Genomic DNA, 26500 nt, shown 5'->3' with positions numbered 1-26500 from the left:
ATTACAAAGGTTTCTTCGGAGCCTAAAAAGACCTCCGAAAAAGTTTAGGTTCCAAAACATCCAGCCTCGGAGCCGAGAACAGGTTCCTATACAGAGGAACAAGGATTAGCCTCACAAATGAAAAAACATAGATTTGGAGAGGAACTTCAAGCTGTAGAGCTAGATTATACTCAAAGAAGGCTCCACATTCATCAGGACACAGGGAAGATAACCACTCTTCCTCCAATTAAAACAAAAAGAAAACTTGCCTTTCACGAAAAGGACAAGGAGCCACCGACAAAGGTGGCAAAGAAAACAACTCCACCACCTTCTCCACCACCATCAGTGCACACATCACCAGTAGCAACTCCTCCACTGATGCACTCACAGACTCATACTGCCATGAGTCAAGATGATCCCGATGCATGGGACCTTTACGATGCTCCAGTATTGGACAACAGCCCAGACTCGTACCCTACCAGGCCGTCCCCTCCTGAGGACAGTACATCTTACACACAGGTGATCGCAAGGGCAGCTGCTTTCCATAACGTCACCTTGCATTCAGAACCAATTGAGGATGACTTCTTGTTTAACACGCTAACCTCCACTCATAGCCAGTACCAAAGACTACCTATGCTCCCAGGAATGCTAAAACATTCAAAACAAATCTTTCAGGATCCTGTTAAAGGCCGAGCCATAACTCCAAGGGTGGAGAAAACGTACAAGCCACCGCCAACAGATCCTGTTTATATTACAACGCAGTTAACTCCAGACTCAGTAGTTGTCGGGGCAGCTCGTAAGAGAGCAAACTCTCATACCTCGGGAGACGCACCACCTCCAGACAAAGAGAGTCGCAAATTTGATGCTGCGGGCAAAAGGGTTGCAGCACAAGCAACAAACCAATGGCGCATTGCCAATTCACAAGCGCTTTTGGCAAGATATGACAGAGCTCACTGGGATGAAATGCAACATTTGATAGAACACTTACCCAAGGAGTTCCAAAAAAGAGCACAACAAGTGGTGGAAGAAGGACAAAGTATCTCTAATAATCAGATACGGTCTTCAATGGATGCAGCAGATACGGCTGCAAGGACAGTAAATAGTGCAATAACAATAAAAAGGCACGCATGGCTCCGCACGTCAGGTTTCAAGCCGGAAATTCAACAAGCCGTGCTAAATATGCCATTTAATGAACAGCAGTTGTTTGGGCCGGAAGTCGACACTGCTATTGAGAAACTCAAAAAAGACACTGATACGGCAAAAGCCATGGGCGCACTCTACTCCCCGCAGAGCAGAGGCACCTTTCGCAAAACACCTTTTAGGGGAGGGTTTCGAGTACAACCTACAGAAACCACAACATCACAAACAAGACCCACTTACCAAAGCCAATATCAGCGGGGAAGTTTTCGGGGGCAATATAGAGGGGGACAATTCCAAAGAAGTAGAGGAAAATTCCAAAGCCCCAAAAGTCCTCAAAATAAGCAGAGACTCACAAGTCACACATCCCCATCACATAACACCTGTGGGGGGAAGATTAAGCCAATTTTACAAACATTGGTAGGAGATAACAACAGATACTTGGGTACTAGCAATTATCCAGCATGGTTATTGCATAGAATTTCGCGAATTCCCTCCAACAGTCCCACCGAAAACACACAGTATGTCGAAACAACATATAAATCTTCTAGGATTAGAAGTTCAAGCATTGCTCCAAAAAGAAGCAATAGAATTAGTACCAAACAAGAACTAAACACAGGAGTTTACTCACTGTACTTTCTGATACCCAAAAAAGACAAAACACTAAGACCTATACTAGATCTCAGAATATTAAATACATACATCAAATCAGACCATTTTCACATGGTTACATTACAAGAAGTAATCCCACTGCTCAAACAACAAGACTACATGACAACACTGGATCTAAAGGATGCATATTTCCATATACCAATACATCCTTCACACGGGAAGTACCTAAGGTTTGTATTCCAAGGGATACATTACCAATTCAAAGTGTTGCCATTCGGAATAACAACTGCGCCAAGAGTTTTTACAAAATGTCTAGCAGTAGTAGCTGCACATATCAGAAGGCAGCAAATACATGTGTTCCCGTACCTAGACGATTGGTTAATCAAAACCAACACGCAAAAACAGTGTTCACAACACACAAATTACGTCATAGAAATCCTACACAAACTAGGTTTCTCAATCAATTACTCAAAGTCACACCTTCTGCCGTGTCAAACACAGCAATACCTAGGAGCAACAATCAACACAGTAAAAGGAATTGCCACTCCAAGTCCACAAAGAGTCCAAACATTCCAAAATGTCATACAAGCCATGTATCCAAACCAAAAGATACAGGTTAAATTAGTAATGAAACTCCTAGGCATGATGTCCTCATGCATAGCCATTGTCCCAAACGCAAGGTTGCACATGCGGCCCTTACAACAGTGCCTAGCATCACAGTGGTCACAGGCACAGGGTCAACTTCTAGATCTGGTGTTGATAGACCGCCAAACATACATCTCGCTTCAATGGTGGAACAGTATAAATTTAAACCAAGGGCGGCCTTTTCAAGACCCAGTGCCACAATACATAATAACGACAGATGCATCCATGACAGGGTGGGGAGCACACCTCAATCAGTACAGCATCCAAGGACAATGGGACATTCAGCAAAAACAGTTTCATATAAACCACTTAGAACTGTTAGTGGTATTTCTAGCTCTGAAAGCATTTCAACCCATAATAACCCACAAATACACTCTTGTCAAAACAGACAACATGACAACAATGTATTACCTAAACAAACAGGGAGGAACACACTTGACACAGTTGTGTCTCCTAACACAAAAAATATGGCATTGGGCGATTCACAACCACATTCGCCTAATAGCACAATTTATTCCAGGGATTCAGAATCAGTTAGCAGACAATCTCTCTCGGGATCACCAACAGATCCACGAATGGGAAATTCACCCCCAAATACTGAACACTTACTTCAGAATGTGGGGAACGCCACAAATATATCTATTTGCAACAAAAGAAAACTCAAAATGCCAAAACTTCGCATCCAGGTACCCACAACATCAGTCTCAGGGCAATGCACTATGGATGAACTGGACAGGGATATTTGCGTACGCTTTTCCCCCTCTCCCACTTCTTCCATATCTAGTAAACAAGTTGAGTCAAAACAAACTCAAACTCATACTAATAGCACCAACATGGGCAAGGCAACCTTGGTACACAACACTACTAGACCTTTCAGTAGTACCTCATATCAAACTGCCAAACAGACCAGATCTGTTAACACAACACAAACAACAGATCAGACATCCAAATCCAGCATCACTGAATCTAGCAATTTGGCTCCTGAAATCCTAGAATTCGGGCACTTAGACCTCACACAGGAATGTATGGAGGTCATAAAACAGGCTAGAAAACCTACCACTAGACACTGTTATGCAAATAAGTGGAAAAGATTTGTTTATTACTGCCATAATAATCAAATTCAACCTTTACACGCATCTGCAAAAGAGATAGTAGGATACTTACTACATTTGCAGAAATCTAAACTAGCTTTCTCTTCCATTAAAATACATCTTACAGCAATTTCAGCTTACCTGCAAATTACTCACTCAACTTCATTATTTAGGTTACCAGTCATAAAAGCTTTTATGGAAGGCCTAAAGAGAATTATACCACCAAGAATACCACCGGTTCCTTCATGGAACCTCAACATTGTCTTAACACGACTCATGGGTCCACCTTTTGAGCCCATGCACTCTTGTGAAATGCAATACTTAACGTGGAAAGTTGCATTTTTAATTGCCATCACATCTCTAAGAAGAGTGAGTGAAATTCAAGCATTTACCATTCAAGAACCATTTATTCAAATACACAAAAATAAAGTTGTTCTACGGACCAATCCTAAATTTTTACCAAAAGTAATCTCACCGTTCCACTTGAATCAAACGGTAGAATTACCAGTGTTCTTCCCACAGCCAGATTCTGTAGCTGAAAGAGCACTACATACATTAGACATCAAAAGAGCACTAATGTACTACATTGACAGAACAAAACTAATTCGAAAGACAAAACAACTATTTATCGCCTTTCAAAAACCTCATACAGGAAATCCAATTTCAAAACAAGGCATTGCTAGATGGATAGTTAAGTGCATTCAAACATGCTATCTTAAAGCTAAAAGAGAACTGCCTATTACACCAAAGGCACACTCAACCAGAAAGAAAGGTGCTACCATGGCCTTTCTAGGAAATATTCCAATGAATGAAATATGTAAGGCAGCAACATGGTCTACGCCTCATACATTTACCAAGCACTACTGTGTAGATGTGTTAACTGCACAACAAGCAACAGTAGGTCAAGCTGTACTAAGAACATTATTTCAAACTACTTCAACTCCTACAGGCTGAACCACCGCTTTTGGGGAGATAACTGCTTATTAGTCCATGCACAGCATGTGTATCTGCAGCTACACATGCCATCGAACGGAAAATGTCACTTACCCAGTGTACATCTGTTCGTGGCATTAGTCGATGCAGATTCACATGCGCCCACCCGCCTCCCCGGGAGCCTGTAGCCGTTCAGAAGTAGATCTTTAACATTTGTACATTTGTAAATATATTACTTTAAACTTCATTATGTACATACGCATTCACTCCATTGCATGGACACTATTACTAGCATACACAACTCCTACCTCACCCTCTGCGGGGAAAACAATCTAAGATAGAGTCGACGCCCATGCGCAATGGAGTCGAAATGGGAGGAGTCCCTCGGTCTCGTGACTCGAAAAGACTTCTTCGAAGAAAAACAACTTGTAACACTCCGAGCCCAACACCAGATGGCAGGATGTGCACAGCATGTGACTCTGCAGCGACTAATGCCACGAACAGATGTACACTGGTTAAGTGACATTTTCCATATATATATATATATAAAGATAGCTGTAGATAAATAGAGATAGATAGATAGATAGATAGATAGATAGATAGATAGATAGATAGATAGATAGATAGATAGATAGATAGATAGATAGATAGCACCATTTCTATTCCTTATGCAAGATATTGATGGTCATGGTTTTATACAAACCAGTCCGAACACTTTCTCACTGCAACACTTGGCTATTGAACCTGTAGGAATTCAGGGTCAAAATGGGTAAATTAACTTAATTCAAAAACAATTGCCTCAATTTAAAAAAGCGCTCTTGATGGGAGCAATGGATGGGTTGAGTAAGTATCTAACAGATGAGACAAAGTTGTAAGGTATGCTAAGGCTATTGAATAACAAGAAGTATTCATAATTTCCACAGATAAGAACGCCTGGATACCCTTTTGTGTGATTAGTGCACTATACAAATCAACATCACATAACATATGATATGTTACTTAAACGCTGGTATGATAAGGGTGTTGCTTCATTATATAACTACAACTAACTTGAGATATGCTTACATTTTGCACTTTAAACTATAAAGAAACAAAATGTATAAAATGTGCTAGTTGAAAAGTGTACTCAATCCGAATAATTTATTAAAGGTACCTTTGTTTTTTTTGTTTCAACATATCCTCATGAACCCGCTTCTTTGTTCTACCTACATTAGATTCTATGGGCCAGATGTACAAAGCATTTTTCCGGTTGCAAATGGCCTGATTCACAGAATCAGGCCCTATGAGACTGGAAAAATGCTTTTCCTGATGTACAGAGAGCAAAATGCTATTTAACAACTTGTTAATGAATTGCATTTTGCATTTGTAATTCGGTATTTGGAAGGGGTGTGTTTAGGGCATCCCTTCCAAATACCGAATCAGTATAGTATGTATTTCTTTTGGGACCGACTTCCGGTCGCAGAACAGTAATATTTTACCACCATTTTAAAACTGGTGGCAACCCATTCGCAGAGGAGAACGGGTCACCAAGGGACCCCTTCCCCTTTGAGAATCTAAATAATAATATTTTTTAAGAGCAGGCAGTGGTCCCATAGATCATGGCCTAATCTTAAAAAATGAAACTGCAGCGTTTCATTTTTCCTCTTTTAAATGCTTCCCATTTTTTCTTATGGAAAGGCAATCACAGACATAGTGGTCTGCTGATCCAAGCACACCACCATCCCTGTGATGGCTACATTTCCTATTGGGTCGCGAAGTGTGACTTACCTCATTACTATGGATAAGGTAACTCTATTTGCGACCCCGTAGGAATCACTAATGAAAATCAAAAGAGTTTTGGACATTAGGAATTCCAATTTCCTAATTGCGATTCAGAGAGAATTGCATTTAGGAAATCGGTATTCCTAATGTTCGTACATCTGGCCCTATGTGGGCATTTGACAACATTGTTGAGCATCTGACAAAAGTATCCCAGTTTGAAATAGTACTCCTGTTGTCCCTCACCTCCCTCCTTCCCATCTAACTATGCCAAAGTCTTAAGACTGGTTTTATCTTTCTGTTCTGCCCCTTGGACTTACGTTAAGTGAAGAACAGACAGAGTTCGCTCCCTCACCTGGAGTTGCACTCCTGCCCATGGAAATTGCAGAAGATCAACATGTCCTCCAGGTGATGACCCATTTCAATTTTCTGCTCATCTGAAAGTTGGTTGAATTCAGAGGCAAACTTGTTGAATGCGCTTGCATACTGGATGTGGTCGTCCGCATCGTCTGTTGAGTTTGAGTTTTGGGAACGGTTGCGCCGGTGAGTTAGTTCTAGACCTGAATCCTGGGGCATAAGGAATTGTAGACAGTTTAAGAGCAATAAAACATGGGGATTAAGATGTTGTTGATACAGTGTAATACCATCTTCACCCCCTGTTACCTCCTTTACTTCCTCGTTATTGTTACAATTGCAGAGAAATGAATACTGATGGGGCTGCCAGAGCTACCTCATATCCATATTTCATACTACAGCAATACTAAGCCCTACTCATGGCTTAATTGATATTTGTGGGTTAAATGGATGGTAATTACAGCACCCAGTAAATACCTCTACACCAGGGTGTAATATTTTTCAGGTGTGGCGAGTATCACGTATTCTGAGTTCCGCGTGTTGGAATGAGGCATAACATGCAATATCAGTATTTTGCTCATTGATTTCCCCATTTCTACCTCTTTTCTATTTTGTCCCAGGCAAGTCTTGAATAGTTTTTTTCTTCCATGAAGACCGCCAAAGTCGCGGGAACCAGGGGATCGCCAGTGCAGGTGGTCTCCTGCCCAGCATATTATGGTTACTGTCGTATTCCCGCCACACTTTGGTCAGAAATCCAGCAGTAGTCATGCTGGCGGGCGGAGGCGCTCTGGTGGTTCCACCACTGGCCCGCCCCACCAGTAAGACACTGCCCACCATATTATGGGCCATAATACGGCCCGGCGATGTCCTGCTGGTGGGGCGCTGCCAGAGGTGAAATCGCACCCTTTCCGTTCCCTGCCGGATGACCTTCTCCATGGAGCAGGTGAGGTGATCGTCCAACAAGGGAGGAGGGTTGGAGGGTGAGGGGTGTTGTGTGTGTGAGTGTGTGGTGTCTGCATGTGTGCATGAATGCGTGTATGCGGTGTTGTATACATGTCTGAATGTTGACGTGAGCGCGTGTCTACATGTAAGTGTTTATGCATGTGAGTATGAGTGTTTGGATGGGTGTGAGTATGCGTGTTTGGATGGGTGTGAGTATGCGTGCTTGAATGTGTGTATGAATGTTGTGAATGCGTGTATGGATGCATGATTGAATGCGTGTATGAATGTTGTTGTGAATGCGTGTATGGATGCACGTGAGTGGATCTGTGTACGTAAGTGTAGGTGAATGGTTGTATGCGTGGTGCGTATGGGTGTCTGTGTGCATGTATGCAGGGAGAGGGCGCTTTGACAGAAGGGGGTGGGGGGCGCTATGGCTGAAGGGGGATGGCGGTGCTGTGGCTGAAGGGGGTGGGGAGATGAGGTCTAGTGCTTGCTGGGGTGGGTGGGGGCCGTCTACCAGTGACAGGAAAGAAATTCCCTGTCACCAGTAGCCTTTGTGCCATGGTTTTCGAGGTGGTGCTACTGCCGCAGAAACCATAGTGGAAAGCTGGCTCCTAAGACTGCCGGCGGTCTTCTGTGGGCCACCGTGTCAGAGATGATCAAATCCGGCCCATGGCGGTATGAGTGAAGATGTGGTGGGTTGGCAGAGGCCAATCCGCCACACTCATAATGTGGCAGTCTGCACCGTCAGCTGTTGGTGATGGGACCGCCACATTTACCCCGTTGGTCAAAATGACCGCCGTAATGTGTCCAGAAAAAAATGTGGGTGTGCACTAATTATTGTGCGCAATAATTACCATGTTTGGTAATTCCCACACAACTCTGTATATGGATTTGTGCACAAACTCTCATTTGGACGTGATTTTGCATTTCCTCAGAACTGAGAATAAGAAGGTTAGGGCTTATTTAGATTTTAGTGAGATGGGAGCATCATTAATTTCTGGTGCACCTGCCCCGCCAAACGTGTGGTTTACCTACCCCATTTAGTGTTAGGGAAGTGTAGGCTTTCTGATGAGGGAGAACCTTAAAGGGGTCCATCATTGGAAACCCTTGACCTGATGGCCAGTCTGCAGTGGGTCACCAGGCCACAGTGGCACTCACCCTCCCCTGGAAAACACACAACGGGCCCAATGGCGAATAGAGAGACCTCTCTGTGCCTCAAGGCCATTGGATTTCTTTGATGTACACTAACCAACTCCCATTTTGTGGATTTTGTGTAAACAAAAAACATGCAGAGCTGGGGAAACAATCTGTTACCTTAGCTTGGCATTCAGCCCATCCTCAAGTACCTGCTGCACCAGTGGATGCTTTGTAGAGAGTTTTGGAGCCTCCACTGACATGGGAAGAAGCCCAGCCTTCCTCCATACTTCAAATGCTCCCTTATTGAATAGCCTTGTATTTAATCTCGAACAACTATAATTCCCTTGCTTGCCACAGGGTTTTTTTCTTACATTTTGCTGCTGATTTTGCTCTACCATACCTTTTGGATAAGCGTCCATACATTTATCACAGCTCCCTTCTCACAGGTCTTTTTCCACAACTCTTTTGTTTAGCATCTGCTTGCCTTTTGTACTGGACTCTATTTATATTTTTTGTTTTCAAGATATTTTTCTGATACATTGCCCCATATGCATCAAATAATAACCATGCATTATATAACAATAATGCCTGCAATAACAAACACCGGTATCCATTAGAAAGAATACAAGTTTAAAATAAAATGCTTAAGAACATGAAGATATCATGTATGTTGTCAATTATTGTAGACCTAACTAATTCTGCAGCCTCTTTTCAAGCTATTCTCATAGGAATACAATCCTCAAAATGCATTGATACGATCAGGGAATGTATGCCCTGTCCCATCAATCACCTATTTAAGCTTAATCCAGTGACTGGATTTTACTAGCTATTCCGTCTTCTAGCATCATCTCATTTCTCTGTGGCTGCTTCAGAAGTTATGGGATTTTGGCCCTTATAATAAAGGTGTTGGTCTAAAGTAGATTAGTTCATTTTCAGCATGAGCATCAGAGTCCTACCCACTTATTACTACCACTGCCTTTAGACCCACCCCCTTCATCTATGGCTTTGGCATTATTGCATTTATAATCAGAGTGCATAGGATTTTAGCTCTAAAAGGATTTTTGCACTCAAGTATAATTTACGTTTTGAAGTGTGAAAGTTGTGATATATACAGATATTTTCAAAAGATCATCATATGACCTGTTCCACAGCACAGTCGGTCTAACAGGAATTTATGCTGAGGCTAAAATCAGTTTCAGGCCCCACTACTTGTTCAGTAATTTCTGTGGTAGTGCCCTGTAATGGTTCAGATTATGTTTTTAGTGGAGAGTTTATGCACCATCTCAGTTGCAAGATAACAGAATCATCCATCTATGTGTACCAGCCCGCGTGATGCTTCTTAGAGTAATTTAACAATGCTCAGTGAAAGGCCAATGAATGCTCAATGGGATGATAAAACATCCATCTCACATTGACCTTAGTTTTTATTACTGTCTTGAACTTGTCCCCTGTTTCACAAAATACAAAACTACACACACATTCACTGAAAAAAACAAAGGTTAAAGTGACATTATACTCAGGTATGGTAATAAGATCTTAGCTTACATTTTGAAAAACAAACTAGAAATGCACTGTAAAAACAAAGGTTGAAGTGATGTTATAGTTATGTGTTCAAATGAGATAAAAACTAATGCTTAAAAAACATTGAAATTCACCAGTTCAAGTTTACTGAGGTAACTATAACTTGTGCCTCACCATGAACCGCTTATGACCTCATGCATTGCATCCTTCATGACATGTTAAACGACATCTTTAATGATAAGACTGATGATGTCATTTGCCATTTCTATCTAATTTCAACACCTAACTATAACGTTACTTTAACTTTTGTTATTTTTAATTTGTATTATTATATTTGCTGGAGAACGGCGGAACCGGCAACAGAAAAAAATATATATATTTTTGAGCTTTGACAGCTCCCGCCAATTCCGAGCAAACACTCCGGTTCTAGCAAGTGAGAGCTGTCAAACATCTTTCACTTGCTGGAAGCAGAGGTTTCCTCTGTTTCCCTGCCTGCAGAGTTGCATCTTTAGCAGCTCCCTCTCTGTGACAGCAATGCCAGCTCCCCTAGGAGGAGGGGAGTCGCTGGGACTGTGGGGGCCTTCAGGCTCACCCTACAGTCCCCAACTATTTTGACTGGGTGAACTGGGGCCACCCAGGTTACACAGCTGGGCCCCAGGGGATGGGGTCCACAGGGCTGGGATCAGCCCGGTGAAGGGGGCCAAATGGCCCCCTTTTCCAAAGAAAATAACTATATTAACACCATGCCCCGGGAGATGGGGTCCCCAGAGCCAAGATCAGCCAGGGAGTGGGGGGCTACACGGCCCCTTTCCCCTAAAAAAATAAATATATTAATCCCAGGCCCTGGGGGATTGGGTACCCAAGGCCAAAATCGGTTGGGGGAGGGGTGCTGCATGGTCCCCCTTCCCCCAAAATAATTGTTTAGAAGACCATACCCCAGGAGATGGGGTCCCTGGGGCCGAAATCAGCCGGGGGGGGGGGCTATACGGACCTGTGGAAAAATCCCGCTGAGTATTGCCAAAGGCCGTGCGCAGTGTGAAGTTGGGTGGTTTGGGGGGTTGCCACAGGGACAGGCCACAGGCCAGGCCCTGCAGCTAACCTCGCTGCGCACGGCCAGACGCTGTGCGAATTGTGGTTAGATTAACGTATAGTAATGAAAGTTACTTCATGTTAAAAGAACCATAGAAATTCACTGAAAAAACAAAGGTTACAGGGATGTTATAGTTAGAAAACAGAATTAAAAAAATAGAAATTCACTTAAAAAAATAAAGGTTACTGGAACGTTATAGATAGGCTCACATTTTAAACATACAAAACCATAGAGATTGACATATTATTGTTAGAGTTATCTCAGGTAACTATAGCTGGTGCACTAAAGTAACTATAACTTGCCCCCTCGCCATGCACTGCTAATTACCTCACAAATTACAGCACTCATGACATCTTTGATAATATCATTGATAATCTATTTTTTGCAGTAAACTTTTTGACAAAAAAACTGTGCATGGCGGGGGTGTGAGTTATAGTTACATTAGGGCATGAGTTATAATTACTTGAGATAGCTCTGACTACAGGTGAATTTCTATGGTTTTGTACATTTGAAATGTGAGCCTAACTATAACATCTCTGTAACCTTTGTTTAATATATATATATATATATATATATATATATATATATATATATATATATATATATTCACTTAAAAAAACAAAGGTTACAGAGATGATATAGTTAGGAAATATAATTTAAAAACCTTAGAAATTCACTAAAACACCAAATATTAGAGGGACGTTATAGTTAGATTCAGATTACACATACAAAACAATACATATTCAACAGTTATAGTCGTACTTATCTGTAGACACTATAACTTATGTTCTAAGGAAACTATAACTCTTGACACGCCATGCACAGGTTTCTCATCAATAATTTTATTGCAAATGTTGGAGTTATATTAGAAATGATGTAATAGAAGATGTCATTACAGGCATCCAACCCTAGGCTACACACAGCCTTTGGCCATGTGCGGCGGGAGTTGTCCGCAGGCATTTTTCAATGTGGAATTGCAGAGAAAATACCCTTGCTTTGCCTTGGATAAGTTCAATGAGTTGGAGGATTTGTCCTTTACAGAAGCGGAGCTTCAACTAGGGCACCTGCTTTATTTACATTTATAAGTGCTTCCTGTGGATGTTTAATTTTTGTGAAATAAGCATCGGTGCCAGAATGGATCCTCACCTGCTTATTTATCCAAGAAGAATCCACAGTTTTGCACAAAATGTATACCCAACTCATGCTGCTCCCTGCGTGCAAGAGCAATTGTTTCATCTGCTTTACTGTCTGTTTGACAGTGGGCAGGAAAACAGATGAAAAGTCCCCTCCAAGGGAGCAGAAGCAGATTTCCTGCTCCCGCCCACTGGGAGTGGAATTGCAGTTTGCTCACGCTTGGCGGGGGCCGTGATAGCACCCGCCTAGCAACAGCAAACTACTATGCCCTGAGAGTGGACATCTAAGGGTATAGGGAGCCGGCATTGGGGGCCCCTCCTTTGTTTACGTTGGACCAGCTCCGTTGAGATGGTGGCCACCGGGGCCGAAAACAGCCCAGGAGGGGGCTAGTCTCTTCTCACTTAAAATATGTCCATGCACTAGGTGGCACCCCTCTTTAATGAGAGGCACAGCCCTGGGGAGGTGGTGGTCTCTGGGGCCTTAAACAGCCTTTGGATGGGGCTGCGTGGCACTCTTCCACCCCATTGTTGGCCTCCAAGGGGGTGGTGGTCCCGGGCCAAAATTGGTCATGAGGAAGAGGGCCACATAACCCCCCTCCCCAAATTATTAATCAAAAAATGTCCCCGGAATCTGCCCCGCCTGAGGGCTAAGCTTAAACAAGTGTGGGAAACTGTGCTGTTTTAAAACAAAATTGTGGGGATTTGCGGATCCTCTGCGATTTTTGCTGTGAAAATGAAAATAAATGCTTTTAGCCCAGGTGGGATTTCTGGGGGACCCCAGCACCAGGCCTACGAGGTCATGTATTCCTACCCTGCCCCTTTTCTCTTTATTGTTAACTTTTCTTTGGGACTCAGCTAAGGCTGCTAACACTTCCTAGTTGAAGTGTTGGCAGCCAATCAGACCTCAGCTTGAGATCTTTTGGATCTGCAGAGGACCTGTGTCCCTAGATATCTATATTTTTTAACTTTAAATATCTCAAAAACTACAGAAAGGATTCACACTAAATACCAAAAAGAGAACTTTCTGGACCAAGATCTATGCTTCTGACAAATTTGGTGTAATTCCATTCAGTGGTTAGGGTTGTAGTCATGGTCTCAATTCTTATAGGGAATTGCATGGAGAGATTGGGCTTTGGGAACCCCGCTTGACAGATCACCCCGAAACTTTAAAAGCATCAGCTGAACGAATTAGAGTATGAGTTTTGAAAATTCCATCAGGATTTATAAAACGGCTCTAAAGTTACAGGCAAAACAAACAACGCTTTGTCTATGGGAATTAGTTCCTAACTATAACCACCTTCTGGTGACCACCAGTAGTAATGTATTGATCTAGAAATAGCTATATATCTGTATCACTATATTTTCAAAAGCAGTTACCAGCAAACATACTACGCAAATGTACTCCCAATGTAATGATCCCTGATGTAAAGGTTATCCCAATGTGATGTCCTTGATGTAATGTAAAAGAATGCGAAGGAAAGACTAACAATTGCACATTGAACAAGCTGTTGGACTCTATATATTACTTTACTTGCTTTCTGAACTTCATTTGATCATTCCACCTGAGAATAGTGGATTCAGTATTGGGAGGCTGTTACACTGAACATGGGGGCAGCAGAGAACTGCATCAACATTGGGGAGCAACTGCTTATTTCAGCTGACAGGGTACTGTATTAAAAAAGAGATGTGTTAATTATGTTTCTGTGGTCATGGATCAGAGAGGGTGAATCTCTTCGAATGACAGTGCAGAAGAGGAGGTTGCTTCAACTTTTGCAGTCTTGAATGTTGTCAATGAATCCAAAGCCTGTACTAGGCCTATCAGTGACTGAATGTGGAGATGGTGGTGTTGCATGCAGGCAAGGTCAAAGGAGAGTAAGGGGTCTGAGGATTATATCTGAGAACTGCTTTTTGCATAGAAGGGATCTTGAAGATAAAAAAAGAGCAGGAGTTACTTGCATTGCTGTTGTGATGAGACTATATAATTTTCCAGTACCACAAGATCAGAGGTTTCTTTGAATATTTTCTGCAGTTCATTTTATAGCTCAGGTAACAGCTGATTTAATATGTGTACTCGCCCTTCTTTCTTCAAAGTCTTCTGTACTTTATCATTTCATGTGGATTTAGCACTGAATGGTATCAGACTGTGATCATTTCCTACATCAGATGCATTTTGTGTTTATAGTCGGTAAGAAAATTCCCCTTTTTGCATGGTCACACCCATTTTTATGGACTGATGCTGCTGGTTTCTGAACTCTGCACTTGGGATATTGCAGTTCATTCCTTAGTGTATGCGTTTTGACCCCTAAAATCTGGCAAAATTGGCTAATCCCGAATTGGCATATTTAACTTCCCAGCAAGGCCATAGTGGATGGTGTAAAACAATACAACAATGGCATAGAAGGTTAAATGTCACCAGTAGAATGCTGCACCTATTCTGCCATTCACTAGGCTAACAAGGAAAACATGGCTTCAGGTCTAAATTTGTAGCCTGAGTCCTACAAGCAGACCAGTCAAAATAAACCTTTTGACAGGAGGGAACCTCTACTCATAAATATTAAGTAAGCCACCCTCAATAAACTTTGTAGTCCAGATGGTAGAGTGCCTAGAATATAAAAGTGGAAAATGTAAGAATTTGAGGCCAGATGTACCAAAGGATTTTACCCATTCTGTGTCTATGGGAAAAAGCTTTCGTACATATGGCCCTTAATTTTTGCATGTTCCTGCAGTGACTAGTCCCCAAAAGCTATCACTGTTAGGGCTGCAGCTCGTTCTGTCAAAACAAAATGCTGATGTACAGTTAATGTGTTAGTCACATATCTTGGGTTTTTTATAAGCTACAATAATGGCTCAACTACTGTTTTAATACTTTTTAATACTTATTAAACATCAACTTTTATTGTGGAGTTGCATTTTAGATAGTTTTATGGTAAATGTAACTTTTTAAAGAGTTACTCGTTCCCTGCCCGAAGCCCATACTGGCCTTCCTGTAGCTGACCTGTCAATGTTGCTTTGAAGAGGAGTGAAATACTGGTTTCAGAGCAGAGACAATGGATTGGGTTTCATAGGATGACTTGAGCAGTGGTGGCTGCCACTAATTGGGGTGGAAGGGTGGGGATAAAAAAAGAATTAAAAACTCACTTACCTTGTCCGTCCGGAGACGGGTTGATCTCCTCTGCTCTCGTTCGGAAGCACACAGGCTCCCAGACTCCCCTCAGCCAATCACGAAGCTGCTGTCACCAGCATGACAGCAGCGTCGTGATTGGTGTGAGCTGCCTGCTTCTGTGCTCACAGAGGGAGTAAAGGCACAACACAGCCGGCCAAACACACATGTGCACTTATGGTGCACAATCACACCTCCTCCAGCCCTTTCCAGTCCCGCCCTGTTCTAACCTGGCTGAGCGAAAAATAAATTATCTGTTATTATCATTTTATTTTTCTTTCTGCTGCAAGCAGCGGAGTGACGCTCCTCTGCCTTAGCGGAGGAACCACCACTGGGCTTGAGGGAGGAGGATGACTCAGCTTTACCCACGCAGGGCAATTTAGGAATGTCCAGGAGCTTCCCTAACTTAAAAGGAACCAGGTGAAGACATATGCATTTCTAGTTTAATGATAACAGAAGCCTGTAGAAGAGGGTCGCTTTGGCCCCAGAACACACTTTAGCATCCTGGCTTTAGGCTCATATGAGGATGGGGCTGGCCCCAGAACCATTTTGGAGTGGTTGAGTGGGAGGGAACTGCTCATTACATTATATACACACCACAGCCCCCCTGTGGGGCAAATATGTTTTTGTTGTGTTGGATTTTACTGAAAATTGTACAATGTGGGATAGTTTTCAGTACAACAAGCAGAATGGGCAGCAAAAGTGGGAAGGTTTGTCCTTGGGAACTTTTTGTCTGTTGGTCAAAGAATGTCCAAGAGTCACCCCCAATGACTGGTGAATTAAACAAAAGTTGCACCTCACCCCTAGCACCACAGAACACTTTCTTGAACTATAGCAGAACAGATGAGGACCACAACTGCTGCCGCTTTTACCTAGGACTAAGAAGAGGCCTCCAGGGGTTAGTTATCAGACCTGTGTGGCAACAGGGACATAAAAAACTGCAAGAGGCCTTTTTCCTGGAGTGATAAGTTGACCACTTACAACTGAAACTGGACAGGACCTTGCTGGTAGCTTCTGCTGCTACTATATTTCTTGGCCCCTAAGTGCTGCCTCTGAGGTCCCGGGAGCCTTACAGGTAGCTAAGAGGAATTGTCCAGTTGCAACTTGGAAATTTCATGACTGTCAAGGCCTCTGGAGCTTCAGTGGGGCCTTACAGCAAAGGTGTTCGATTTTGAAAGGACTTCATCGAATACAGCTTGATGTTCGCCCACTGGAACATTTTGCACTCCAAAAAGAAGACTAAGGGGGTCATTAGGGCTTCGGCAGATTGTTTACACCATCCGCCAAAGTCCGACAGTCAGGTTGCTGCTAGTGCAGCCTCCTTCCCGCAGGCCCCATTGAGAATTCCCTACTGGGTCAGCAGACGGAACGGCCCAGCGGGAAATGACCTACAACATTGATGCTGGCTCATAATAGAGCTGGCGGAAATGCTGTAGTGCGCAGGGTGCACTAGCACCCGTTGTGATGTTCACTGCTCGTAAAGCGGACAGTGAACATTGCGACGGGGCTGACTAGGGGGGTTCCTGCACTGCCCATGCCAAGTGCATAGGCAGTGCAGGGGCCCGCTGGGGCACACTGCACCCCGTCTCTACCAGCCTTTACATAGCGGTGCTACTGCCATGTAAAGGCTGGTGGAGAGGGGGCTCGTAATCCCCTGGGCTGCGCTGCTTGCAGTGCTGCCCTAGAAGATTAGGACCACCAGTCCCGCCAGTCCCTCCTGTGGAGGAAAACTGGAGGTGTTGGCAGTCTGTCTGGGGCACGACTGCCCTGGTCATAATGGGGCACTCAGACCACCACCAAAGCGGTCAGACCACCGCTTTGGCGGCGGTCAGACTGTCACTGTGACCCTGGCTGTCTTAAGACTGCCAGGGTTGTAATCAGGCTCTAAGTCTGAAGGAAGAAATCTTGACCGGGCAAAGGCTCAAAAAGTATTTACCCAACTGGGGCTGCCAAAATTTGAATGTTCCTTCTCAAAGCTTTTCCCATCAAAACCAGTGACTTCATCAGGGCCTCGTCCATTAGCTATCTAGTCTTGAGAGGAGTTTGGTTTATGCAGCCTTAAATCTTGCTCTGCTGGAGGATGTTGACTTTCACAAAAAAGACTAAGGGCTCAGATTTATATGTTGATAGGCTTTCAGTTTCTCCACCAGGACGATGGGGTAAATTACCCAATCGTTCTGATGGAGATGCCATCTGCCAAATTCAGAAATTACCAACAAGCTGGTGGTCATTGCTAAAGCTTGGCAGGAACTGCCATCTCAGCAGTTTTTGTCAATACTCTTTACAGTTTGGTGCACGTCTCTGTCACCATGTCACCAAATTGTTTTCTTTTTTATTTTCAAAAAGAAAATCCCACTTCTCCCATGGCATGGGGAGCATTTAGCAGTTTTCAGTGCCCCTAATTCCCACAATAGGATTACTGCCAAGATATACATTATACTGAAAGTAAGAAGGTAAAACCCTTAGAAGGGGCGACCCATTTGTTGTGTCAGACCTCTCATCCATCTTGGTCAATCTAAAATTGTGCCTAAGTCACTGTCAACCACAGACATTGATTTCTGATTGGTGCTTTACTTATTTGTGGTTCTGTTTGCCTTAAAGCTTTAAATATTCATGTCTCGAGTCCCCCTTTTTGTATTTTCGTAGTTTTGGTGACATGTTTCTCATCACATTTTTCTTAATATTCAGAAATCAAGTGTGAATTTTTTATCAGCTCTCTTTCAACTTTTTGACTGTTTTAGTGTTGTTAAGTACTTTACACATTTTTATAAGTTAAGCCTGCCATCTTTGTATAATAGCTACCAGGGGCTTAGCACAGGTTTACATGATTGAAACTGCATGTTTCACCTGACAAACCTTTGTGACTTATTACTTGGTTAGGGCTCTTCACCTTCCTACCTGATATACAATTTTCTTATACTGTCTATGTTCTTCTGGTTGGGAAGGTCGTAGTTGTTTCACTTGTTGGCTGCAATGGAAGACAATTTCTATTTCTCTTTACAGATGGTTGTGGCTGTACCCAGTGTCTGGGAGATGTTTATGTTCAGATCATTCAGCAGTAGGTCGAATGTGCTTTTAGGGGGTGCTATCTGGATTAATTGGAAGGATGTATTATCAGTACAATGACACATTGAACTAGACTGCACTAAATTTGCTGAGACGTTTGATAGTTGTCCGGGCTTCACAGAATTTACATTGAGGAGGACATGACCAAGGAGAGAGGTAGGATCTGTAAACTGGAATTTGATGCATTTCGTATAACAAATAGAGTGTGATATTCCATAGTTTGTTGCATTCTTAGTCTGGAACGTGGTTAATCTAATTCTTGTTGTGGAACAACAGGTGCTATTCAATAAGAAATCATGCACCAACACGGTGAGATTATTTATTCATACAGAAAGTGGCAGAGTTGCACAGGGAGTCATATGGTTATCATCAACATCACATGGAGTAGGTAGTGCCAGTGTGCCAACATTTGCAGAACCAACCTTGGGTCTGTGGAAACCTGAGAGTGTTGAGGGAGAGAGTGGCCCATCATTTACCATTCCACTGCTTCACTCTGGTATCTGAAGAGCTAGAGGGGGCAGCCAGAAGACCAGGATGTGAGGGCTTCTTCATGATGTCACAACATATTAGCAGTAAATTACTGGATTTCAAATCTTGTTTTCATGTTAATGGCTTCCTAGTTATACACAACAGCTTAATCTATGGTAAGGGTAGTGGACCTGATTCATCTTGCACTAGTGTGCTTTGCACATCTACATACAGAAATAACTAGAAATGTGGCATCAAAATATTCAATGTATCATGTCTGGCCACTCTTTCTGGCTGGTCTTTGGTGTGTATATGTGCTATGATGTTTTAGCCTTTGAGCTCCTTTAAATTACTTTGTTTGCATTTCACAATGGATCTATGCAAACAGTTGTACAGCCTGTGTGTAGTTGCAGTAAAAATGTTTCATAGACCAAGAAGTTTATACTAACATTCTACCTTAAATCTAGCCACTATCCTTCTCTTGGAGGAGACGAATGGTGCTTCTTTTCACAGGGGTTTGGGAAGAATCATGGAGGACAGGTGTTTTTCTCACCAGAGTTTCACATGACTTTTGAGGGGAATCACTGAGTTGTTGTATATGTCCTGGAAGGATATTGGAGCTTGAGTGTTCAGGGTTATGGTTATGAAGAAGTCATATTGTCAGTCTGGCTTTTTTAAAGCATAAAATATAAAACCAACAACACTGTTATGAATAAAGAAGCATCTCTGTTATGAAATTATTGTCTGGAGCAAGACCCAAGCTTTGTCCACCCTTCTGCTTTTTTATGATGAGTTACAGAAGTGGGAGTGGAGGATAGAGGTAGGGTGCAGTGCTTAATGAGTGCTGGCATTCAAAGTTCTACCCAGAAGCCTGCAGCCAACTGCTATTAAATGCTGTCATGCTAAATACCAAGTCTGGGTAGGCTCAGATCCAGTCCAGGCCTCTTTAATTCATTTCCAGACACTCCTTGGCCCTTTATCTCACTCTTGCAGGTTCCTGCTTTCTCCCTATGTGATGGGTGTTTCGTCTTACTACTCCTGCTTCTGTCCACCTTGTGTGTTTTTCCCTTTCTGGCTGAGAGAAAATGTCTGATGATGAAAAATAAGTGCCGGTCTCCAAAAATGAGTGCCGGTAGACCCCACTAGCAACCACTATCTCAGATTAAGCACTGATAGAGTGTAGTGCACGTAAGATATCAAGTTGTAGCCAGAGCTGTAGATTTTTGTGCAGTTTGCAAAACATGTTTGGAAAATGAAAGTCTGTGTTTTTGCCAAACATGCTTTTGATGCCCCACAGGGAATCTCAGCCTTGACTGCAGCCCTTACTTACATATAAGACACAATGTAAATGCACTGGCATATGCACAATTCATGTCTGTCTATAATTTGCCCAAATATGTTCGAAGCAAGAATTGAGAGACCAGACATAACCTCATGCATGCACATATATCCACTGACACATGCACACTCATAATTGGACATTCAGTCACACTTGGGTTGTGTGCCCTTGGGTGAAGGAGGCAAGAGTCAAAGTTGAGCAAACAAGATATAGGTTAGATTAATGCTCTCTTTAGAGTACCTTGTTAATAATATGTCTTATAAACAACTGTTGGAGTATCCTATTTGTTACAAAATGTTACCCTGCTTACACTCTGTTTGCACCTGTAAGCTCAACCCCACATAAAATCCCAGCACAACCCATATGGAATGTATTAATGTTTACAAAATGTGTTTATCACTCAGGTCCGAACAAAATAGTCTGCCACCATAAAATTATCCCCATTAGGTGTCTACCTGAACCTCTTGCCACCCTCTAGACATGTAGTTTAAGCCATAGAAAAAATACATCCAGCATATAAATAGATGAACTAACAACCTCACATAAAACAAGGCACAGTTTTCCTCTACGGGAGCACAAGAAGACTATACTATGGAATATCGAGGCTAGGAATATCGTAATACACTAAATCGTGGACAGAACATCGAGGGATGGAATATTAAAAAATTAAGTGAATATAGAAGTATACATTTGCTGTTCTTAAGTCAACATCTATGCACCTTGAAGATGTACACACACACACACATATATATATCATCAATGTACATATATGTAGAGTTAGCTATAGAAAATCTATGCTTATTTACCTTTCAATATATTGCCCCTCAATATTGTGTCCACAATATCTGGTGCCATTGAGATCCCTATCTGAATATTACAGGCCAGATGAAAGGTTAATAGTTGTTTACCCCTATATGGTTTTCACTTATCAATATAACACATTTATTGGAGACAGTGAAAAAAGTTAGTTTTTATGACTGGTGTGAAGTACTCACCGTGTAGTGTATCTCCTTATATAGTGAAAAGAGAGGGTTTTTGAAGTGGTGTTTCATCTTTCATTGAGAAATTAATAACAAGGAAATATATTTGGTCAAATTGGATGGTCAAAGATTACATGAAAATACTACAGAACACAAATGCCTTCAAATATTATTACGTTTTAATGGAAGAGACACCCTTACAGTGAATATTCGGCCTGTGTTCTTTCTCTCTCTCTCTTTTTCTCTCTCTCTCTCTCTCTCTCTCTTTCGCTCTCTCTCTCTATGCTTTGCTTAAGTGTTGCACTTTCTAAAATAACATAGTGTGACACAGCAGTGCAATTTGGGTACTGGAAATAAAAGCTCATTAAGTACTTGGAGATGCATATAATAGAAAGATTCAGTAGGGCCACTGCAAATGTCCAAACATTATCCCTCCATATGGAGGCAGATCTCTTATTCTACATATGCTCTAGCAGTGAAACCTTTCTCACAAGACACTGAGGATATTGCATGCACATCCAGCACATTGGAGGCCCTGGCAGTGATAGCTTTTACGCATCTGTCAATATTCAAGCAAATTCTGTATTCCCTAGGTAGGGGTAAGGCAACAATAGTGATACTACCTTCTTCATATATCTTACAGCTCACATATTGTATAGGCTATGATACTACAAGCTTGACCATGCAGTTCTGTCCATTTAAGCAGTGGCTATGCCAGCTTTTTGACCCTTTCCCCTCCATATGGCATGCTGATCTGGTATAAGATAGACCTTAACAGTTTAATATTCAGTACACAGTTCTGGCCCTTGTATAACAGACAGTAGTAATGGGAACGTATTGATACTACCCCTTTCATATATCATACAATCAGATATAGTATATTCCATAAGAGTACAACTTTTACCACACAGCTCTGTTCATATAGGGGCCTAATAACAAAGGTAATACATGTACACATAATTTACTCCTAAACTTTATAGTAAATGTACTACTTTTGGCTATTACCCAATTCCTAGAGTAAATTTACTACAAAGTCTAGACTTACATGTCTTCATCCCTGAAACTGGGGAGAGAGCCATATTTACAATTGTAAAGTTACTTCATGTAACGTTCTGTACATAAACAAAGTTCCCCACCACCGTGGCAGAGAACTCCATATGCAATGTATAGGAAACATTTAACAAGTTTATTAAATGTAAAACAATTAACAATATTTTAAGTTAAATATTGTCAATTGATTGTATATATTGATTTTAATTGTAGGGCAAAATATGAAATACTACACCACTATTAACTTATTTTTTAATTTAATATTGCACTAATTAAATTATATTAAATTCAATAAAATTACTTTTTAAAGTTTTATTTTTTTAAAAGCCACCTAAAGTAAAAGGTTCATATCTATGTGTTCTGTATTTAAAATTACAAAAAGGCTGCATACAAAATTGTCTTAAGTGAGATTAATTATTTAAAAAATAAAGTTGCATTTATTCATAAATGAAAAAAGTAATTAAGATATTGTTTTCATAAAATAATATTTGTATTGTCACATATATATGTCTGAACATTCAATTAATTAAATTTATATTATTTTTTTAGAAAAAAAAAGTCTAAATTAATTTATTTATTTTTAAAAAATCCAATGTGGTTTTATATGAAGTTCCTGACCTTAACGGTTTCTATGTGAGGGTGTTGCTACACCAGTGGTTGGCCATGTGTGGCGTTTGATTTACTCCAGCTCTGAGCTCCGGTACATTTACTACTGTTTTAGGTCATTTTTGGCTCAAGTAACTTTAGAAGTCCTGTCCGTGAATAACAAAGGACTTACTATTTTGTGGGTTTGGCATTGTCCCACCATAAACCCCATTTATCAGTAAGTATTCCCCATTTTTTGGTCACTCTCCAGACCCTCCAAATGTATTACTAAATAGTAAACATACAAGTGTGAAGAACTCTCCATAGAAAAAATAAGAATAGTAGAAGTGGATATTTCCACAAGTAGGTTTGTAAATTGCATTTTGTGTTGATTTAGTAGAACTACTGTTGTACTACTTAACACACTCTGAAATGCAGATTGTGAATCAGGCCCAATGTGTGCAAATCCTGTGCAGTAAAGGATCTGGGAATACTATTTTTCGCTTCTACCTGTTTAATATGGCATGCAGATCACCCATGGCAGTGTTCATGACAGTGCACGCTTCACCACACTGCATGTTAATCTTGTAAAATATGGCCAGTATTTCTGGGAGATTCTTGCCACTGCCATTCACGCAGCATGGAGGTCAAGTAGATTATAGGTCATGACAGTACATGCTTCACAACAATGGTTCTGTGTATACATCATACACATTCTGTATACTTTAGCCAGTGGCAAAGGGTGCATCTTGGCATTGTCCCTCCGTGCAGCTGTAGGTTCAGTACAACATAGCCATGAGAGTACAGGGCATGCACATTCTCTTTTGCACAGCCAGTGGCCATGCAAACATGCTGGCACTACCCCTTCATGCAGTAGGCACATAAGGTGTAGTGTAGTTCGTGGTCTTACATGTTTCTCTACACAACTTTGTCTATAAGGCGTGCACATTTTGTGTAATATAGCCAGTGGCCCTCATAGCGACTGTAGCTTTGGCTCTGCCAGTACATGCTTCCGACAGTACCTCTGGGAATGTAGCGTACAAGCTCTGCATTACAAAGCCAGTGGTAATGGAGGCTTCCTGACACTGCTACCTTCCTATAGCATGCACTTCAAGTATACTTCAGGGCAGAGGTTCGTACCCTGTGACCCGGGGACATAGGGTTGTGTCCGCGAAGCCTATTCAGGGGATCTGTGACTGCTTAGAAAATTAAATAATATTAACAGATTAATAAAAAGTCCATAAAAACAGAAGTAAAATGTACTAATTACATTTTCAAAATAATATGTGAAGGTATTTGAAGCTGGAGGCATAAACTTAAGTTAGTATCCTCAAATTGTTTGATTTGTGGGAGCAGTACAAGTGCACCAAACAGAATATAGTATGGACAATGAGTGTCTTAGTTGAATTTAGAAACGCTCCAACCTTCCTAGTAAAATGTTCGTTTTTTATATCTGCGAAATAAATGAAATATTTCAACATTTTTGTATTTGTTTGAAGACTGCTTATTTCTGTATCATTTGTGTATTGTTTTTGTGGTTCAAGTCATCGAAATTCTTAGTCCAGAGTCCCCTGGCTTCCAATAACAACTAGGTGGGTGTGCCCAGATTCCAATAATGATTCAATGGGGGTCCCAGGGTTCCAGTTTTGATTAAGTGGGAGTCCTGTGAACCCAAAAAGGTTAAGAACCACTGCTTTAGGCCATGACAGTACATGCTATGCCACTGTAGCTCTGTCCATGTAGCATAGGAATCGTGTAGAACATAGCTAGTGGTATTAGAAGGTCATTTTAACCCTTCCCTGTATGTAGTATGCAGATCCATTATAGATGCAGACGTTTGGTGTGGGGTGTGGCACTGCAAGCTTAGGCGCCCTGCTCTATCCACATAGCATCAGATCTGGTGTAGTATGGGGGACGGAGGTCATGCTTCCTCTGTCTTCCTACTAGTGTGTAATGTTAGTTCTGGTTCAGTATTAGCTGCGTAACCTTCCTACGTGCTACACGGTTCATGGAACTGCTGGTTAGACTCTGGAGGGACTGTCCTGGACCTCTCTCCCCAGGGTGGGCACAGATCAGGTACAGGAAGCAGCGCACATGTCCTTAAGTTGATCCCTATGTGTAGCTACAAAGCAGGCAGAGCGCAGTCCTTGGCAGATCAAGGTTTCTACCACTGATATTGCATGCACTGGGCTTCAGATCAGCTAGAGGCAGTCAGAGGGCACATTCTGCACATGATGTAGGCACAGAGCTGGCACAGCAGGCCGCAGAGCGCAATAATTCAAGCACTTAACCTCCAGTGTGATACCATTCTGATTTAGAACAGGCTTGTAGCTGCAATTTTCTGGATTCATTTTGTCCCAAGATTCCCAGTACTGCCCCAGTAACATGCTCTTCCCTGCTCTAGAAGGTGCTCTTGTCTTAGATAAGTCTGAAGCTACCCGAGTAAACTACTAACAAGCATGACAGTTATTGTTTGCTGTGGGACCGGAGCACTGGGACCCTAAACTAGGACCAAAAACTTATTTTAAATAATAGCATCGCATTTCAGCAGGGGATAACTTTTGGTTTTGTTACAATCTTAGCCACCCGGGATAGCTATTGGTCTGCAGGGATGTCTCCAGATCTCTATTTAGGCTAGTACATCAAAATAATACATTGTAAAACAGCCAAGGTTTCCACGAAAGAGTAACAGTGCCCTAAAGAACGCAGCACCGCCTACCTGCAAGGACGTGAACATGGCGAAATTCTTGTTGATGGCCGACAATCGCACGCTGTTGAGGTTGCAGATCGTGACCGCTGGAAACTTCTGCCGGGCGCTGGAGACCAGCATGATCTTCTCGTGAGATGGGTAAGAGTAATAGGTGAGAACCATCTCGGAGCACTGCCAGAGAGCACAGCAGAGGGCGAAGCTGACGAACACCGTCCAGAGCAGCCTGCGGAACCAGTGCCTGGAGCGGAACACGTTAGGGATGCCATGAGCTGAGGTGTGCTCGAGAATGTCCCGGCCCAGTTGTCTCAAGGTGGACACTTCATAAGGAGCCTTCATAAGTGTCATTTCCAACCGAGGTGCAGGCCCTTTCTTGAGAAGACGAAGGAGTAGGAGTAAAGCAGGTAACCAAAGTAGCAATGCTTATATAGAAATATCACAAGCTTTTTGCCACGCCAGATGCTCTGAGAATCTTGATTCCCACTGGGGTGAGCAGCACTAATCCTTTGGCTGCCATAGCAATGTCAGTAAGCCAAATCCACCAAGTGTCCCTCTCCAATTTCTAATGAAGCAATTAGCACCATAAGGGCTGAACCTTGATGCCGCTTGTATCTAAAGGATAATAAACCAATGATAACCACGGCCTCGGGGTCTCCAGTCCCATTGTCCTGCTTAATTAGTTGATTCCCATCAGTGCAGAATACTCATAGATTTTCAATAATATACATATTTGTGCTCTAATTGTTACAAATTGATTTTCATTTGAAACCAATAAGACAAACCATTTAGGCTTATAAATAAAATGTACTC

General features: G+C 42.0%; 1 protein-coding gene across 1 annotated transcript in view; it reads right to left on the bottom strand.

Annotated features, from left to right (window-relative positions):
* Positions 1–26038, bottom strand: part of LOC138302186 (amiloride-sensitive sodium channel subunit gamma-2-like) — a 188967-nt gene extending 162929 nt beyond the window's left edge. Inside the window, exons 1-2 of the mRNA XM_069242533.1 lie at positions 25703–26038; positions 6511–6722 (exon numbers count right to left, since the gene is read on the bottom strand). Coding sequence (XP_069098634.1) covers positions 6511–6722; positions 25703–26038 — 548 coding nt within the window. The remainder of the gene's footprint in view (positions 1–6510; positions 6723–25702) is intronic.
* Positions 26039–26500: the final 462 nt, after the last annotated feature.

The sequence above is a fragment of the Pleurodeles waltl genome, chromosome 6 (assembly GCF_031143425.1).
Source record: "Pleurodeles waltl isolate 20211129_DDA chromosome 6, aPleWal1.hap1.20221129, whole genome shotgun sequence".
NCBI classification, from domain to species: Eukaryota; Metazoa; Chordata; class Amphibia; order Caudata; family Salamandridae; genus Pleurodeles; species Pleurodeles waltl.
Note: the sequence above shows the minus strand (reverse complement) of the source record. Positions and strands in the feature narration are given on the sequence as shown.